Source organism: Myotis yumanensis, unplaced genomic scaffold, assembly GCF_028538775.1.
Source record: "Myotis yumanensis isolate MYYU_CA2020_CCGP unplaced genomic scaffold, mMyoYum1.0.hap1 SCAF_11, whole genome shotgun sequence".
In the NCBI taxonomy this organism is placed as follows: domain Eukaryota; kingdom Metazoa; phylum Chordata; class Mammalia; order Chiroptera; family Vespertilionidae; genus Myotis; species Myotis yumanensis.
The window spans coordinates 57,142,905-57,163,136 of record NW_027223762.1 but is presented as its reverse complement, the minus strand read 5'-3'; the positions used below and the strand labels follow the sequence as shown (position 1 = coordinate 57,163,136).

Genomic DNA, 20,232 nt, shown 5'->3' with positions numbered 1-20,232 from the left:
GTTTGGTATCACTATGAGCAGTAAACATAGTTTATGTGAGAATAACTTTGGGATTTAAAAATAGATGAATAGTAATAATTTCATTGAAAATTTACTGGAGTAGAAATGTAAAGAAAATAGATAAATAATATGTTTTAGAATCTTGTCTGAATAACACACTTCCTGGCATTCCCCTAGGCTTTACTGTCTGGTCTGTATAGTTTGAGTTTCTCTTGATCCACATTTTTCATTTTTGATTACAGAACTTATAATTAATAAATACTAGAGGTAATTACACTAAGAAGATCCATCGCTTATATTACTCTAACTTATACTGAGAAGGCTAATCCCTATTTTTGTAAAACTACTAATTGAAATTCTCTGCTATTAGATGATCCCTTATTCTGTGAGTCAACTCTGTTATTTTTAGACTGCCCCTTACTCTGTAAATTAACTTTGCTTTCTAGCTGCTTGAATAATAAGGAAGATAAACTTGGCTGTCTGACCTTGTAGTGTAGTCATCTAACATAAGGTCCGGGAAAACCCTGATTTGGGAGACAAAAGGGGTGGAAAGATATAAATAAGGAAAGCTTCCTCCAAGTTTTTGCTCAGAAATTTGGGAGACATCTCCCTCTGGGCCCGCTGGCATAATAAGCAGTGTAACTCCATTTCTCTGGGTGTTGCTTGGTTTTTCTCCAGTCTTCTGTAAGCATCATTTCTTCCATAACATCACATACTCTTCACATGTATGATGACATAAGGAGAAGTCTCTAGAAGTGCAATTGCCAAGTCAAAAGACAGGTTTATGTGTAATTTTGGTAGATATTATCTGGTTGCTGCACAGATAGATTGTACCAATTATATCGTACCTCCCTCCTTCCCAGCTAGTGCATGACAGCCACCTTGCCAATGCAGTGTGTTATCTGACTGTCTGGGTTTTGCTCATATAATAGGCAAAAACTTCCATTTCAGTGCAGTTTGAATCTGTGCCTCTCTTATTGCATGTGACAGCAGATATTTTAAAAATATATATATAATTGTCATTTGTATTTCCTTATTCTGTGGACCAGTCAGTTCAAATCATTGGCCCACCTGTTGATCTGTTTTTGATGAATTATAGGAACTGTTTAATTAGGGAGATTAGCCCCATTGCAATGACACCAGTAATAAATATTTTATCCCAGTTTGTCATTTGTTTCTTGTCTACTCTTATGGTGTTTTTGTCATGCAGAAGTTTTTGTTGTGTAGTAACATTTATTGATGCTATCTTTTAAAAAAATTTCATGTTTTCTTTATGGCTTGTTTATAGTATACTAGAAAGGATTTTCTTGCATTAAGATTATGAAAGAATTCTTCATGTTTGATTTTAATTTTTTGTGGTTTGTTTTTCTCCATGAAAATCATTGATCTGTTTCAAATTTATTCTGATATATAGTGTGAGGTAGGGATCCAATTTTTCCCCCCCAGTTGACTACGCAACTGGAATGTCCCCAGTGCTTTGTTTTTCCCAGTGACTTGCTATTCCAGCTTTGACTTACATATACTGAGTTTCCATGTGTATTTACTTGTTACATTATATTTCATTCCATTGGCCTATCTGCCTGTTTTGCACCTGTTGAATTAACAAGGCCTTTTCACAATCTGATTATTTGATAGAGATCATAGCTCCTCAGTTTTAGAATTTTTCTGGCTGCAAAGAAGAAATCAATGTGTAATAGGCCAAATAGTGTAACATAAGCAATGGCGATGCCTCCCTTCTTTGGGGAGATAGAACTTTGGATATGAATTCCCTGTCTCCTTTATTTGCTGCAAGTAAATAAAACTACCTGGGACAACCACATCTCGTTTTTGAATGGAGCACCCCAAGCAGTAAACCCCTTGAACACAGTAACAAAACTGTAGGGACCCAAGTAACTGTAAGTTCAGCTACCATGGCATGGGGCTTACTTTTTGGTTCTGGAACTGTTGCAATGGGTCTAACAGTTCCTGCCCTGGAGAAGGAGGAGGGGGAGGGGGATTTAGAGTATGAATGGCAGCTGATATTCCTGGGCACTTACCATGCAAACACAGGCTTAATAAGCATTGAAATGAGGACCCTCTGAGTCACGTACAGTTACTGTTCTCCTCTTATGAATGAGAGAACAGAGGCAGCGGAGGCCAGGTCACTTGATGTTGTCACACAGGCACAGAGTCAGGAATTCGAGGTTTCTTCCAGGCTCAGGCCGTGCTTTGCATTGAGGCATGTTAAGTGGCAGAGTGGGACCTCCCCTCCTGTGTCAGTTTAAGTTTATTGAGAAGCAGACACCAGGATGAGACCAGATGTGCAAGTGATTATGGGAGAAACATCTGGGAAAGGTGCTGGCTTTGGGGAAGAAAATACGTACCAAGAAGGGCTCTCTGGTAGCGAACTGGGCTCACATTTTAAAAACAGAGCCTAGCAGCCACTTCTACGCAGGTGAGAGGCCCCTGTCCCTGACTAGTCCATCCTCTTTCAAATATGGACTCTAGATGCACAGCCTTTGGTCCTAAACTGACACAGGAGGGAGGTTCCTCCCGGCTAGGGCTGCCCCTCCCCCAGCTGAAACCCTGGAGATGTGCTGCAGGACCAGAGCGGAGCCCAGCAGGAGGAGCAGGTCTGTGTAGCCCAGCGGTTCTCAACCTTCTGGCCCTTTAAATACAGTTCCTCATGTTGTGACCCAACCATAAAATTATTTTCGTTGCTACTTCATAACTAATGTTGCTACTGTTATGAATCATAATGTAAATATCTGATATGCAGGATGGTCTTAGGCGACCCTTGTGAAAGGGTTGTTCGACCCACAGGTTGAGAACCGCTGGTGTAGCCGGAGAGGCCGCCTCAGGCCATGACCCAGCTGAGCGAAGCCTCCTCCTTCACTGCACCCCGAGCTGGGGGGCCCTGTTGATGTCGAATTGGCACCAAAGACCTGAGAGGGTAACGGGAAGGGAGCTGGAGGAGACCTGGAGGACCTCCAGAATGTGTGCAGGTAGGGCTGACACCTGGGAGGAGGGAGAGGAGAAAGGGCACAGCTTGGTTTGAGGAAGTCGCAGTGGTGGTGGGGTGAAGGGGATGGTGCTGGGCAAAGGTTGCCTGAAGCCAGAAAGACCTGGCTTTAGAACCTTGCCTTCTCAGCCGCCTGCCGGGAGACCGAGGCAGACTCTGCAGGGAATGCCATGGGTGCCAGCTGGAGGTTGTGGTTACCTCTGCTCCCTAGGCCTAAGCGACACTCCTTGTGGCCACCACAGTACAGCTCCCTTCTCCCCGTGTCCCAAATGCTGCTCTTGGTTCATTACAGACACAGGAAAATGTCTTTTCTACCTGCAGTCTTGTCAGGAAATCCTTCTTTCCTTCCATTTTGACCACCCTGATGGACTACATGGTCCTTTATACAAACGGGGGGGGCTTTCTCGGATGCACAGTAAGTACCACATGGGAGATACGAAGGCACTAGGGGTTGTCTGTTTGCCCAGAGCCACCAGCAATCCAATCAGTTCAGTGTCTTTTTTTTTTTAAAGGTTTTTATTGATTTGTAGAGAGAGAGGAAGGGAGAGAGAGAGAAACATTGATGTGAGAGAGGAACATCCATCGGCTGCCTCCTGCACACCTCCTACCAGGGATCTAGCCTGCGCCCCGGGTATGTGCCCTGACAGGGAATCGAACTGACAACCGCTCGGTGCTCAGCACGACATCCAGCTCACTGAGCCACACCGGCCAGGACCAACTCAGCGTCTTGACACACATTGTGAATCTCGCCTTCACAGGTACGATCTGAGTCTGGAGGAACCGAGAGCTTTGACATTTGAGAGAGTGAAGTTCACTCTGGGTCTGCCTCTGTTAAGACGGTCATTTCAGGAACAGGTACGTGTCTTTATTTTGCTGTTGTGGATCCTGGGGATCTGCCAGTGTTGCCTGTATGGGTTGTGCTTTCCTCAGCCCCCCTTTCTACCCTTTTCTCCCTCTGCCCTGAGCCACTCACTCACTCTCAGTCTAAGGAATTGGGAAATCAGAAGAAGTAAGGAAGTATTTGTTCACAAAACCAATATAATTTTAGGCATAAAACTCAAATACCTCAGCAATGTAAATAACTGCTTTTAGAGGCTTTTAAGGCATTTTAGACTTGTCTGAAGTGTATGGGCCCTGTTTGTCTAACCACTGCCATTCTAAATTCAGTTAGATTATTTTAATTTAGCCTCATTACAAAGAGTGTGATTTGAGAGTTCCTCTGTGATGCATTAAGAGCTATACATTTTAGCCAAGTTTAAGTCTATTTCCATTTCATTCAGCTTCATGGTTTCCTTGAACTTAACACTTTCCATGGGAAAAACAAACAAACAAGCTTCCTGTTGATCCACCTGGGGAGGGGTCTGACCTGGGGAGAGACTTCAGGGAGCAGGTGGCTGGGGAGCAGGTGTGGGGTCTGTTGGGGTGGAATCTGAGGATTGAGGGGTGGGGGTCTCCCCATTCAGGGGACTGCTGTGGGCTTGCTTCTCTGTGGACTGAGGATCAGCGCTGATGTGGGATCTGAGGTCCTTGTTTAGAACAGATCGCCACCCTGTCGCCCCCTTTGGTTGGCTGTCCTGAGGATGCAAGGACAGAACTCGGCATCTCAGAACGTTGGCACCTCCTGTTAAGGTGTGTGGCCACCTCCAAGGTGACGATTGTCACCTGTACATGCCAAGCATGTGGAAGGAAAGCATCCACATAATAGAGGGAAGCGTGCTTCAAAGCCTGATAAGTCATTCCGTACCAAGTTAGTAAATCGCCAGTCAGTGGAACATAACGTTTAGAATACAAACAACAAAGAAAAGGGGGGAAAAAGAGAAAACCCAAACCGTTTTGCTTCCAGCCACTTTCTCTACCAAAGTCTGGCTTCCGAATGCATCAGCATGGGGCGGGCTGCAAGGCGAAACCCCAACATGCAGCCTGTCTCCTGCTCCCTTAATCGGCCCAACACGTCTGTGGCTTTTCTCAGTGTCAATACTTGGGACCCGGACGTGAGGGTTAATCCTTTAAAGATGTTGACTAATTGCTGCTAGACCCAGAGTCTGAAGGATTAGCCAGTGCGATCTCGCTCCTGATGAGGCGTGTGGACTCCTGGATCCAATTATCTTCCTGTTTTCTCGGTGCCCTTCGTGACCTCAGCAGCCCGGACAGCCCTGTCCCAGGTGATCAGCTATAATTCCTCCAGGAGGCCCTGGGCGATCCTTCCAGTATTCATTTCTGTTAGTTATTTCAGCCCGTTTGGTGCTTCTCTCTGTGGGAATTTGCAAAAGCCAGTGAACCCAAAGGAAATTGAATGAGTCGGCCGTTGGTGCTGCAGGCTCATCTCATCGGGCGGAGGTCACGAGACTCAGCAGCACATCTGTGCTTGAAGGTTCTCGAGTTCCACCCTGTAAACAGCTGGAGGAGCTGTCCGTGCCCAGTAATTCTAGAAGAAGTGTTACATGATTCATCTGCCTCTTAATAAAAATAGTGAGTCATGGCTGTACTGCCTGTTCAGAGAGCGTTCCAGGTCCTTCCCCGGCCCCTCTCTTGTGTTTCTGTTAACATTCGTGGCTGATCCGATGAGCTCCGAGGCAGAACGTGGTGTGTCATGTGTAATGATGATGTTCTCAGGACAAATGAGGAGTGAGCCCACTCGTTCCAATTCTCTATGGACAGTCCCCAGGCCAAGAATAAGCCATTAAAATATTTCCACTGTGTTTTCCCCTTTGCCATCTGCAATAGATTTGAGATGTTCCAAATAATTTTAAAAGGAAAAAGCTGTGTCTGCGTTTGACTACAGAGTGTGCATGCACACACGCACACCCATTGTGAGCACCATTGTTGCACCTCCTCGACTTCCTGTACCTGTCTCCAGTGACATCACTTTTGTGCCTTTCAGCCACCTGTCCCTTCTCTGCCTGAGGATTCTAGCAGTGGATCCCGTGTGTGTGTGTGTGTGTGTGTGTGTGTGTGTGTGTGTGTGTGACTCCCTGAATTTCCAGATGACACAGGACCCAGGGGTGACATTTATTTTGTGGCAGTGCTGGGCCTGGATCCCCTTGGGTGACTTGTTCTGTGTGTGCAGCCACTTCCTCAGAGACACTGGTCCCTGGAAGCTGACAGGCTGATGACCTGCATCCAAGCCATCATAACAAAAAATAACAGCTCAGATCTACTGAGTACATACTCTATGCCACAGTGCTAAGAACTTTCAATGAATGAACTCATGCAATAGTCACAATACCCCTAGTGGTACTCCCCTTTTACAGATCAGTAAACTGAAGCTGAGTAATTGGCCTGAGGTTAGACAATTAGTGAGTTGCAATGTAATCCATGGAGCATGGGTTCAAACCCAGATGGTCTGCTTCCTGAGCATCTTACATCTGGTGGTTCTTGGCCCTGGCTGCCCATTAACATCGTCATCATCTGGGAGTTTTCCAAACTCCTGCTATGCAGGCTTTTACTCAGGCCAGTCCACTCAGCACGGAACTCTCCCAGGTGGGTGATGTGGGGTGTTGGCTGGCTGGAGTGCTGCTGCACACCCCAACACTTTCCCGGGACCCTGAACTATCTCCCCCAAATCATCCCTGTTTGGCATTCGGTCCCTGCCAGTCGTAGTTCAGGCCTCACTCATAGGAGCGCTCCATCCCAACGCTTCCTTGCCCCAGGAGGGAGCCCGTTGACTGGGGCTGTGCCTGGACAGGTGTAGTGAGGAGATATCTAGATAATGAAGCATCCACTCAGCGACTCCCCCAGCCATCTCTCTCCCATCCTGAGCTCTGCTTGATCTCCTCCCCATGGTCCACATGAGTGGTGGGCATGGTAGCATCATCATTGTCTAAACCAGTGGTTCTCAAAGTATGATCTCAGGACCCCTGGGCCCCCCAAGACACTTTCAGGTTCTCCCTTAAAGGTAGATACTCAGCTACCTGTGTGCATGACACCAGATTTTCATCATAAATGTCAACCAGAACAGCATATTGCAGCAGACTGAGTGTAGAGACAGGTATGAGAGCCCAGCTGTCTATTACTAAGCCAGATACTAAAATACTTTTTGCAAATATGTAAACAGTGCCACATTTTTCACTGATTTTTTTTGGGGGGGGCCTGGAAACTATGGTTATTTTATATAAGAATTATGTCATTTACATTAACATGGGTTTATTATTTTTTAAATGAATAAATATTAAAGTTTTTTCCATTTTAATTACTGGATGGTAAGTCGATAGATATAACCCACATAAACAAACGCTTTTTGGAATCCTTGATAAATTTTGTTGTTGTTGTGAATCCTCACCAGAAGCTATTTCCCGCCCCCCCCCCCGCCCCTCCCCGCCATTGCTTTTCAGAGAGAGTGGAAGGGAGGGAGGGAGGTAGGGAGGTGGGGAGAGAGAGGCAGAGAAGGAGGGGGAGAGAGAGAGAGAGAGAAACATCAACTGGTTGCCTCCCACATATGCCACAGCTGGTGGGAGTGGTGGGGGGGAGTGAACCCACAACCCATATACGTGCCCTTAACTGGGAATCAAACCCATGACCCTTCAGTGCATGGGCTGATGCTCTAAATACTGGGCACTCCAGCCAGGGCAGAATCCTTGATAATTTTGAACAGTGTAAAGGGGTCCAGAGACCATAAACTTTGAGAACTGCTGACCTAAGTTACCCATTGTTTTCTCAGGAAGCCCAATTTCAGCTCAGCATGTTGGGGAATTGGCAGAAGATGTGTAGCTTTAGTGTATATTTATTATACTACAATTATCTATTATTTCTATCAGGATTTTAGGTAGTCTCAGTTTGGGATGGCTTTTGGTTTTGTATTTAGAGAAGTACTGGGTGGGCAGTCAGATCTAAAATGGAACGAGATTCTAAGGTCAGAATCTGAGAGGGCACCTGGCAGTGACTGAATGCCAGCTGCGTTCCTCATTGATCCGGGAAGGAGCAGCCTTTCCCAGGAGCCGTGACACTGAAGCCTTGGCCAGGGGCAGGGGGGCGGGGCGAGAAAGGAGCAGGGAGGATGCCAAGAGGCCGAGGATGTCTACCCTGCCACTAGCCCTTCACCCCAGCCCTTTACTCCCAGGCCTGTCCTGCTGCCCACAAACCCCAGCTGACTGGTCCTGCAGACCCTGAGGGGTACCCTCCCCTACCCCAGCGCTGGCTCCTGACCTCTGAGCTCTTGGCTCTGACACCTTGGTCTTCGCTCTGCCCTTGGCCCTCTGGCTTCTGTTTGTACTGGACCCAGGCCTTTCCTAGTGGGCTGTGACGGGCTGCCCCTGGCTCTATCTTGTGTGCTGTCTCCGGCGGGAGTCCCTGTTCCAGCTTGAGCTTCACGGACTTGGACACCGGCCACTTGGCCAGTACCCTGGCCTGGCCAGCCTGACCCCAAGGGAGGCTGTGGAGGATTTGAGCAGAGATAACAGGATAGAGCAGCCTGTTTACAGAAGTTCTTCTGTATAGATCGGCACCTCAACTTACTTGTCACCTGTGATGGCCACAGGGATTACTTGAAAGGGAGTGCCAGGGAGTGAGTTGGGAACCACCCAGGGACTCCCCTGCAGCTGGAATTCTGCACTCTAAACCATTCTGCATAATGAAATAGTCTCATTTTAAGTCACAATTATTCTTGCAATGAAATAGTATGTTAACAATAATAATTTGCGAACCTTTGCTAATTTCCTCCTATGTGCCAGGTAAAGTGATTCATTCCTTTTACAATTATTTATTGAACACCCACTATGAGCCAAGTGTTGTTGAAGAAGCAGTGAGCAAAGCAGGCAAAAATACCTGTCTTTATGGAGCTGGCATTTTAGTCTGGGAGGAGGCAGATTAAACTCACAGACAAGACATGTTTAGTGTGTCACATGGTTGTAAATGCTGTGGGTGAAAATCAAGCATGGGAAACTGGAAAAGAAGTAAAACCATCTCTGTCCACAGGTGGCATGATCTTATACGTGGAAAACCCTAAAGATTGCACACACACACAAAATGTTAGAACTAATAAACTCAACAAAATGGTGGTGTACAGAATCAACCACTGTTTTTCATTAAAAGGAACGTAAAGTAACACACTTTCCGTGAACGGAAGAGGAAGTGCACGTGTCAACATGGCGATGTCACTAGGATATAGGTTCATCATGACATGCTATTGATATTGATAAGTTAGTGATTGCAGGGAAGGAATAGTCAGAAAACTTTCCAAAGCAGCAAGGAATTTGGTAGAAAGAGGCATGACGTTTAAGGCAAGAATTGGAAAATCCTAAACTGTCAGAATGCTACAATATTGTTATTGTGAAAGGAGAACTATATCCGTTGACAGAGCCATGGGGCTGCCACCTCGCATCATTCCTGCATGGGGCTTTCCTGGAGTCGCCAGGGCCCTGGGGAAGCAGAAGCCGAAGGGAGCAGCATGGCCTATATGACAGCCCTCCCAGTACTCTGCCCAGGCTCCCGACTTTGAGGCCCCAGCAGAGAGTGAGCAGAGACTACGAAGGGCCCCACGTGGGAGCCACAGGGAAAATGGTTGGATTTTCTTGCTTTTGGAGTCATTGGAGTGTTTTCACAGTGGAGGGTGGGGTGGGGGAGGGGAAGGAGGGAAGTAGAGCACAATGCTTATTTTAAAAATGTTGTAGTGCCTTCATTAAAACTTACAAGTTGTTTCAAAAAGCCTAATTAAAAAAAAACATACACTAGAGTCATTAAAGCAATTATGAAAAAGGACACACTGGGAGGATTCTCACCCCTTGATTTCAAGACTTATTATAAGACACTCAGATTATGTGGTATTGGCACAGGACAGACAAATAGATGAATGGGACAGCTGCAGAGTCCTGAAATGAACCCGCTGGCACACGATCAGTGGATTTTTTGACAAGGTTGTCAAAGCAATTCCATGGGAAAAGTTTTTTCAATAAACGGTGTCTGAACAACTAGATAAACACAGGAAAAGTTAACCTTGATCCCTACCTCACACTACACACAGAAATAAGTTGAGATGTGTGATACACCCTCACATAAATTCTAGTATTATGAACTTTGTAGGAAGATAAAGGAGATCATCTATTTGACTTCAGGATAGGGAGAGGTTTCTTCAGAAGAAACCAAAGAGCTAAACATGTAAACAAAAGAACTGATAACTTGGTCTTTATCAACATAGAAAACTGTTGTTCATCAAAAGACATCGATTGTTAAGTGAAAAAAAAAGGCATTCCCCAAAGTAGGAAAAAATATCTGCAATGTGGATTATGCCACAAAAATTTATGCCCAAATTTGTACCCAGAATATATAAATAATTTCCAGAGCTTAATGATAAAAAGACAACACCATTTTAAAAAAATGGGAAAAGACTTGAACAGACACTCTATAAAACTATAGAAATGGCAACACACATAAAAATGTGGCCAACATTTTTAGTCTTCTCAGAAATGCATATCCTATATAATAAAAGCATAGTATGCAAATTGTCCCCTTCACCAGAGTTCTTCTGGGAATTGGACCAGGGGGTAGCCAGCTGCGGGGAGGGAGAGAGTACCCGGCCGGCAGCCGGCAGCTGCTAGGGACCCTACCAGTGCAAGAATTTTGCACACTGGACCTCTAGTTTAAACCATAATGAGCCCTAGTCAGTGTGGCTCAGTTGGTTGAGCGTTGTCCTGTGCACCAAAAGGTCATGTGTTCTATTCCCGGTCAGGACACATACCCAGGTTTTAGGTTTGATCACCAGTTGAGGTGCCTATAGGAAGCAACTTGTCAATGTTTCTCACTCACATTGATATTTTTCTCTCTCCCTCTTCTCTCTCTCAAATCAATAAAAATAACCATACTTAAATCATAATGAGATGACATCTCACTCCCTTCAAAATAGCTGAAAATGGGAAAGACTGGCAATCCTGATGAGGATGGAGAAGCTAGAACTCTCATGGGTTGTTGATTGGAGAGGAAATGGTGCAACCATTTTGAAAAACTGTTGGGCAGAAACCTGCCCTTTAACCCAGCAATTGCATTCCTGGGGAAATATGTCCACAAAAAGACTGGTCCATGAATGTTTATATCAGCTTTATTGATAATAAGTCCAAACTGGAAACAACCCAAATGTTCATCAGGAAGAGATTGGACAAACTGTGGGATATTCATAGGTGGCAAACAGCTCAATCCTAAAAAAGAAGGAACTGCCAAAAAGCAGGATGACTTATTTGCATGAAAGAACGCAGACAGAAAAGAGCACATCCTTACAATTCCCTGTAAGTCAGGAACTGACAAGGCTGAAGATGGTGATAAAAGAGCAGTGGTTTCCTGTGGTGGTGGGATGCTCTGAAAAGGGGCCTGAGGACACTTTCTGGAGGTGATGGGGACATTCTGTAATTTTAATTGGCACTATTGTTGCCAGTTCTGTTGACCAGAACTCGTGCACTTAAGCTCTGTGCACTGCACTCTATGTCAATTTTATCTCAATGATATCCTATATAATAAAAGGCTAATATGCACATCGACTGAATGGTAGTACAACCAGTCACTATGACATGCACTGACTACCAGGGGGCAGAGGTTCAACGCAGGAGCTGCCTGCTGGTGGTCAGTGCACTCCCACAGGGGGCGTGCCGCTCAGCCAGAAACCAGGCTCACGGCTGGCGAGCACAGTGGTGGTGGCAGGAGCCTCTTCTGTCTCTGTGGCAGCACTAGGATGTCTGACTGATGGCTTACGCCTACTCCCCGTGGGACATCCCCCAAGACTTCCTGGACTGTGAGAGGGCGCAGGCCAAACTGAGGGACCTCCCCCTCCCAAGTGCATGGATTTTGTGTACTGGGCCTCTAGTTATTAATAATATTAACACCACCATAGTGTCTGATGGTTGAGGCAGAGGAAGCAGGAAGTCCAGTGGGGAGGCTGTTACCAGAGTCCAGTTAGCTGATGGTGGGAGATGCAGGAAGGGCCCAGCTGGGGCTCTGCTCTGGAGGGAGGTTCAGAACTCGTTAGCCTAGAGGTAAGGGTCTCTTTCAACCAGGATCAGTGAGTCCATAAGCCCATTTATTTATTTTATTTGCACATTCTACTCTGACGCCTTCTCTTTCTAAAATAATTTGGGGCTAACTATAGCAAAGGGCTTGTATTTAATAAAACTGAGAAGACATAACTAAAATAAAAAATCGAAGGCAGCCCTAACCGGTTTGGCTCAGTGGATAGAGCATCGGCCTGCGGACTCAAGGGTCCCGGGTTTGATTCCAGTCAAGAGCATGTACCTTGGTTGCGGGCACATCCCCAGTGGGGAGTGTGCAGGAGGCAGTTGATTGATGTTTCTCTCTCATCGATGTTTCTAACTCTCTATCCCTCTCCCTTCCTCTCTATAAAAAATCAATAAAATATATTTTTTTAAAAAATTGAAGGCAAAAGAAGCAAATATGTCTGTTTGGGGACTGATATGAGAAAGCTAAGATCAGGAATCTGCCCAGTCTCCCTGGCTGGCACCTACGAGGGGCTGCTGGTGGGTTGCCAGAGGGCAGTGAGGGTCTTTTAACATCAGAGGAATGAGAGCTCAGATGATAGACCCTGCAGTGCTGGATCAAGCTGACGTTAGTGGAAGAAGAATATATCTGCCTTTTAGAGCCCCTCTGGGACTTATAAAACTAAAAATATGCATTTTTGTAGAATTTGATCTGTGACAGACTATTATGCCATAAAGGTCTAGATCATCAAGTGCTCTACAAAGAAATGGGGGCTGTTTTAGGGAAAACTACCTGCCTTTTGTTTGAGACTGAATTTAATAAGCAGAAATGTAAATAGTGTGGGGTGTAATTTAGGATAAACTCCGAGCCTAAGTATATTCCCCATGCACTTTATGGAACCATCATCATTTAAAATCACTACAAACTAACATTCTGATATGGACATTGAACGTGGTTTGAATATATCAAGTCTAAATGAAGGCAGCTATTGATACAGAAATACTGTGGAAGTGTATGCTGAAATACACATCGTTTATTGATTGATCATTATCCGTACAGACAATTTATTATGTGGCCAAATGATAATCCCCTTGTCCATATTAGACATTCCTTAATTAATAACAATGAACAGATCAGAAATGATTAAAGAACGGGGAGGATTTATGTGTGGGGAAGATGTTAAAAATAAATGCCAGCAGGGCAGTCAATCAAATTAAGCCTAGTCTTAGTTCTGGAACTTCTGCTTGACTCTGGAAGGGGACCAAACCGAAGGCGTGCTTAAGTCAACATCAGAGGATCAGTGGCAAACTCCTGTTGGCATTGCCCATTGGCTCTAATAGCGAAGATCGCAGTCTCGTGCAGAGACTGGAGAAGGAAAGTAAGCGTCAGAAACAATTTAAATGCCCCAAGAAGGCTCAATTTGGGGTTGAAGCTTTAGCAAATATGATTGCAATTTATTTCAAACTGGTGGGTAACGTGACCCAGATGGATACCACTAATGACAAGGTCATACTCCTCCATCAACAGTAGAAATGGAGAGAATGAAATGTGAAGAAAACTATGACCGGTTGGAGGTTTTGCGGGATTTACTTACTCATGGTGGTTTAGGTTGGCAGTAGCTGAGTGGTGCTGTAAGGGGAGAAAGGGCTTGCTGCCACCATGCGGGGTAGGGTGACGTTCAGGAAGATCACCTGGTCACAGGGACATGTTGATGTCAGGTGCTCAATGGAGTATGAAGTAGGGATGCACCAGTGACAAAGGTTGGTCCCCAGAGTCCCAGGTTTCCTCCAGCTTAACCACACCACGAGGGGCAGTAAAGGGGGACGGGGGACGGGCAAGACATTCGTGAGGAATCTGAAGACCTGGTTTCGGGCCCTTGTTGTGCCACTTACTGGGTGACTGGTTGGACAAGCCTTGAGACCTCTCTGAGCATAGACATTTCCATCTGTTACATGGGGTCAGTACCTCCTGTCCTGCTTAGCCTCCGTGGAGGGTTTTTGTGAGCATCAGGGGGACAGAGGACACACGGGCCCTTCGAAAAAGCCTGCAAAGATCTTCTCCAGTTGTTTTTTATTATTTGGTGGTAACTAGCTCTCCAGTGGGAGCCAGAGCTGGAGCCGGAGCCACGCGATGGTTCACACTAGAGCCTGGAGATATTTTAGGAAATAATCAATACAAGATGCACTGGGTTGGAGCCACGATAAGACTAATAAGTCTTGACAGTGTGCTGTTTGATAGAATTAAAAATTCTTGAGAGAAACATTGTAAAAACCTACAGGAGGGGAAAGCAAAGTGCAGTTGGGGAGAGAGCTTAAACCCATGTGGAAACTTGAGAACCATCCACGGAAAGTCAGCTCTCACCCTGCTGCCGTGGGGCTGGTTACACACATGTGTACACACATGTGCACACATGTATACACACAGGCACACATGCTTATGTGCACACCCCACACAGTGCATATACAGTGTATGTACAATGAAGATGAGCAGTAATTTTAACAATGGGTCTGGGGCCCCCCACCTTCTAAGGCAGCGGTTCTCAACCTGTGGGTCGCGACCCCATTGGGGGTCGAACGACCCTTTCACAGGGGTCGCCTAAGACCATCGGAAAACACACATATAATTACATATTGTTTTTGTGATTAATCACTATGCTTTAATTATGTTCAATTTGTAACAGTGAAATTGGGGGTCACTACAACATGAGGAACTGTATTAAAGGGCCGCGGCATTAGGAAGGTTGAGAACCACTGTTCTAAGGAAATGCCCTGCCTCTGAAATTTTAAGGCAAAGCAGCAACAATCGTTTGCGCTGTCCCACTTCTCGCTGGAGGAGAAGGGAGTGCTCATGTTGTGGCTGTTGTGTGCAGCCAGTGAGAGAGGGCAATGAGGGGGCGGGGTTTACCGGGTAAATGAACAAAGCCTGAGATGATCTAGGTTAGACAGGGAAGTAAAGAATATTGCTCTTCCCGTGTCCTCGACCTTCCACTCCGCGGTCTTTATCAAGACTGACCGTGGATTGGAGCCAGGCGTTCTGGCTGGCCAGAGGCCAGTGCACAGGCTGCAGGCAGGACTGCAGGGCTGGGCAGCGCCAGGGGCAAACCTGCTAAGGCAGCTCAAGGCCCGAGGGAATCTGTTGGAAGTCTGGCCACAGACAGACACAGCTGACCTTCTATTGTGTAAGAACATCATCCTGAGGCCCTTCTATATGGTCAGAGGCCAGACAGTCACAGAAGGAAAGAATGAAAACATTTACATCTGTAGGATGATGGGGTTAATGTTCATTTAAAAAGTGCTCTGACTGTGTTGCATTTTTGTTATAAAAGTAAATATGTTTTTTTATATAACTGTTAATCCATAAGTTTAGAAAACCATAAGGAAACCTTGACATTGGGCCTGTCCTGTTTCCAGGCAGAGAAAACAAAGAGTTTTGTCAGTCGAAGCCCCGTCATAGGAGAAGTGCTCTCCACAGCGGACATGGCCACAGCAGTAACGGTGAGAGGGACTGGGCACCGCCCCCACGAACTGACACTTGGTTTTGAATGACAAGGATTCCTGCAGCTATCAGTCTATTCATGGGAACAGATCTTTGTAAAATGTATAGCTTATAACCCATCCCCCGCCCTCCTCTTTACTCATTGGGTTCAATCCTGTTTTTGTGTTTTCTTTGCTTTTCCTTTTGTTGGGTTTTATTGCATTGGGTCAATCAAATATTTGTATTTGTTTAAATTTATAAAACCATATCAATCATTTGTGATTTTCTTTCCTTCACTTAACTATCATCCCTTATCGTTCCATATGGTTGCATGCCACTGCATTCATATTTATTGTTAGGTCGGAGGGAGCCCGGGATCGGATACATGCGGACATGGGATGAGACAATGGACTTCCTCTGGAATTTCTCACAGATCTGGAATCTCTCACGGGTCAGCGTGCCAGACACAGATACCTGCTTCTCCTTGAAGTTCACAGAGATCCCCGCACAAGATACTGACCCATTCCTGAATGTGCCGCCCACCCCCTGCGGCCGAGACTCCCTCAGTTGAATGTGTGATGATCCCTGCTGCGGGCACTTCCTCAGTTCAGGCCCCCGCCCTCACCAAACACCTGAATAAAGAGATGTCCCTCCCTCCCTGAAGGCGCGAAATTCACTGGCCCCACCTTTTGGGCCGGTGGGTCTCGCCCGAGAACGCAAATAAACTTCTCCTTTTTCTTTCTGATTCACTCGATTCTCTTTGCTTTCCTCGCCGCCGCTTTCCTGGGTCACCTAACATTTGGTGCCTTGAAACCCGGGTGGCGTGAGCACCTAGTCTTGCCGTCCCTTCACGGCTTGAGGTGCCCGCCTCTCCCTCCTTGTGGCCCAGGACCCGTCGGGACCTCGTTTCTTCAACTCGGCAGCCTCTTCCCGGTGGCAACATCAGCGGTGAGTCCTGCCCCGCCCCGTGCCGCTCCCCCGTGGCCACACACCTGCCGGCGTCTCTGTCCGTAAAACGCGGCCGTGTCAGAGACTGTCCTATCCGGGCCCTTCCAGGAAGGTTCCTTGGACCTCAGGAGATAGTGGAGACGTCCCTAACTCCTTTGGTCTACTCCGTCTGTCCGTGGCGCGAGTCAAATCGCTAGGACGCTAGCTTTTTGGCCCCGCTACTGGCCACGGGGAACGGACCATGGGCAATCAAAATTCCAAACCTGACCCGACCACACCTCTAGGGTGTCTGCTCACCAATCTGGCTGAACTGGGCCTGTCGCAGGACCTGCGTCCGAAACGTCTCATTTATTTCTGTAACGTGACATGGCCCCAGTATGAATTGGATAATGGATCTAGATGGCCTAACAACGGGACATTTGATTTTACCATCCTCACCGACCTCAGTAATTTCTGCCAACGAACCGGGAAGTGGCTCGAGATCCCCTACGTTCAAGCCTTCCTTTGTTTGCGTTCTCGTCCCACCCTCTGTCCTTCTGTTCTTCCTGCCCCACGGCCCAGGTTCTCCTGGCCCGTGGGAAACCTACTCTCCCTACTGAGATCTTTTCGTTTTCCGCCTTATCTGAACCACCCAAGAATCTTTCCTCCCCGCCCCAGCGCCATCCGCCCCAGCGCCGTCCGCCCCAGCGCCGTCCGCCCCAGCATCCTCACTCTCCGCACTCTCCACTCCTCCCTCCCTGCTGGACTCTCCTCCAGCCACGCCTTCTCCACCGCCTCCTGATCCCACCTCCCCTCTTCCGCCCGCCCCGCGGCAGCTGGAAACTCAAACCGCCTTTTACAACCCTGTGCCCCTGTACGCTGCGCCGCCAATGCCACTGCTGCCGCAGCGCGCACTGTGCCCCATTCCCCGTTCCACCGCCGCGCGGTCTGTCCGTCTGCCTGCTCTGCCCCCACCGCCGTAGCCGCTGCGGGAGCCGGAAACTCAAGTCCCCTGCCGTCCCGCTCCTGCCTGCCTCCCCAGTAGGCACACGGGCGTCCACAGGCTCCACCTTCCTTCTGTCCCTGAGCCTTCGTTCTGCCCTGCCCCTGGGAGGTTGCGACTTTAAACCGCAATTGAGAAGCACCTGGTGTCTTTCTCCTTTCTCCGCCAACCCCACTGTGTGCATCAAAAAATCCCAGTGCCTCTCCCACGCCCACCCAGGCCACCTCTCCTGCGCTCTCCCCTCCCCTTACAGGCCTGCCTTAGTAACCTGTACCCCACGCAGTACCCTCTCTAAGTTCTAACTGCCCACCTTCCACTGCGCTCTGCCGAATCTCCTCCCCCATGACTGCCAGCACTTTACATTCACAGGTGGCTGGCCAGTTCCCTTTGCAAGAGGTTGCAGCTGGGCTCTCTTCAGACCCTTTTAACAAGCAGCTTCCTTCTCCCCTAGCGCCCAAATCCTGAGAACGTTAGCTCCAGAACAGCCTCTTCTGTTTCTGTGCCCATTCTACCCCTGAGGGAAGCAGCGGACTGAGGGCATAGTCTGAATCTATGCCCCCTCTCCCTAAACCCGACCTTTAAGGTCTTTATTAGTCCTCAGACCCAGGTCCGAGATCAAGTGAAAAATGGCCTTGAAAGTTCTTAATGCCCGTGAGGAGCAGGCACAGTCAGAATGGGAAGCCTGCCTTCCACAGAGGGTGGACCTGCAGACACACCTTGTTGTGGCCCTGTGGTTGACGGCAGCCGCCATGGCCCCAAGGGGGCTGTGAGCGCTGGGGGTGCAACGAAAGGAAAGCCGCCACTGGAGAATGCTTCAAATGCGGAGATGAAGGCCACTGGGCAAAGCAGTGCCCCCGGTCCTGGGCTCCAGGCAAGCCCTGCCCAGCGTGTGGTCAAAATGGTCACTGGAAGAGTGACTGCCCTGGAAAAGTGGCGGGCCTTCTATGCCTCAGCATGGGGGGGCCGCCCTTCCAGGCCGTGACCGCTGGCCATGTTGAAACTGGCTGAAGACTGAAGAAGCCCAGCCTCGATGACTCCAATCACCCTCTCACCCTCGCTGAGCCTCGGGTCACAATGAAGGTAATGGGTCACCTTCCCGGTCGATACGGGGGCTGCCTTTTCTGTCCTGCCCTCCTTTTTAGGGCCCCTTTATCCTTCCAAGATCTCGGACATGGGTATTGACGGCAAATCCACCTGCCCGCTGGCCACCGGGCCGCTTCCCTGCCTCCTTGAGGATAGCCCTATAACCCACTCATTCTTAGTCATGCCTTCATGCCCCGTGCCCCTGTTAGGACGAGATATCCTCACCATCCTAGCGGCCACTCTGCCCTTCAGCCTCCCCACTCCAGCTTCCCTGCTCCTTCCACTCCTGGCCCCCTCCCTTTACAGGGACACCGATCCTCCACTGCCATGAGTCCTGTCATGGGGCCCAGTTGTCCCAGACCACAGTCGCCTAGCTCAGTCTCTGTCTCTGCTGTGAATGCCTTATCTCTTTATCTCCTCCACACTGTCTCCTCCTTTGAACTGAAAACTGCTCTAATCTCCACCCATCCCCCGCCACCCTTCCCAAAGGAAAAATGCGGCAGTTTTAAAATCCAAGCGGCTAGAGACCTGGGAACAGGCTGCGCGACCTGCTCCCTCCCTCCCCGCCTTTTCTCCAGCCTCCAGGTCCCTGGCTTCCACTGCTCCTTCCATTTTCCCTTGGATAGCAGCGCATTCTAACATTTCCTCCCACTTTCACTGCAATGCCTACCTCTCTCAGGCTCACCGAGTGCCTCCCACCATCCCCGAAGAAGATTCGGCGACACCATCCAGGACCGGATGACTCATCATTCCTCACAGGCTCTTACCTGGCAAGCGACCCTCCAATTTTGCTCAGGTTTTTCATATTTTCAGGGGAAACAGATACGGAATGATGAGGGAGTCATCAATTCTACTGTCTGGGATGGGAAATCCTCTAGTGTCACTCTCTATTTATGAATCCTGGACCTACTCCTATGCCCACACTCATCAACACAACTTTCCATTTACTCTCTAACATCAATCCCTTCTCTACATTCTTCTGGATTTGTCTGTCACTGGCTCGAACCCTCATCATAGCCACTCAATTCCAACCTATTGGACCGTCTAACTAAACTCTCTTTAGAAATTCGCAGCTCCTGGACCGGACCTCCTGCCCATGGCCCCAACCAGAAGTCCGGGCTACACCAAGGAGCCCCACCTTCCTGAGCCCTTTTGACCCTTCTTGCTCAACCACCGTCTCTTTACTGATCCCCCTCCCCTGGGTACATATCTCCCTTATCTGTCTTTAATCCGGCAGCTGCTCCGAGAACACGCTGACAGGTTCCTGCCCAAACCGGAACCAACTGACCAGGACTCCGGGGGACCAGCCCTTCACCCTGGTGACTCGGTCCTCCTTAAGAACCTAATTGTAAGCCTTGGAGCCTACGTGGACGGGACCTCATGCTGTAATCCTCACAGCCCCCACCGCGGCCAAGCTGCTTGGCGACCTGTCCTGGCACCGCCTCTCCAGACTCAAGAGGACCCCGGAGCAGCAACACTTCTATAAATGTGATGTATTGGGCCCCACTAACATCTGCCTTAACCGCCCTCCCCTCCTCTCTCTCCTCCAGGCCCTGAGTAACCTACACACACCCTCACCCTCTTGTGTGGAGGTTCAAGGTCTGTGAAACCTACTACCAGAACGGCAAACAAGTCACCCGGCAGCGAAACCCAGACAGGTCTTTGCTGGCTGCCATCCCACTCATGACTTCTCCAAGAACCCAAGGGAAAGGTGAATGTCAGCCTCCCATGGCTGGCATTCCCCTTTGGGAACCTGAAACTCCAGAGCCCACCCTGCCCCCACGGATATGCTACCAGACCAGTAATCCGGTAACTGGGGGACGAGTCACGTGGA

The 20,232-nt window shown here is 48.2% G+C and overlaps 1 protein-coding gene across 1 annotated transcript in view; it reads left to right on the top strand.

Annotated features, from left to right (window-relative positions):
* The window catches only part of ACOXL (acyl-CoA oxidase like), a 110,945-nt gene that overhangs the window by 14,456 nt on the left and 76,257 nt on the right, over positions 1 to 20,232 (top strand). The window contains 2 exon segments of the mRNA XM_070428328.1: positions 3,760 to 3,856; positions 15,322 to 15,405. Coding sequence (XP_070284429.1) covers positions 3,760 to 3,856; positions 15,322 to 15,405 — 181 coding nt within the window.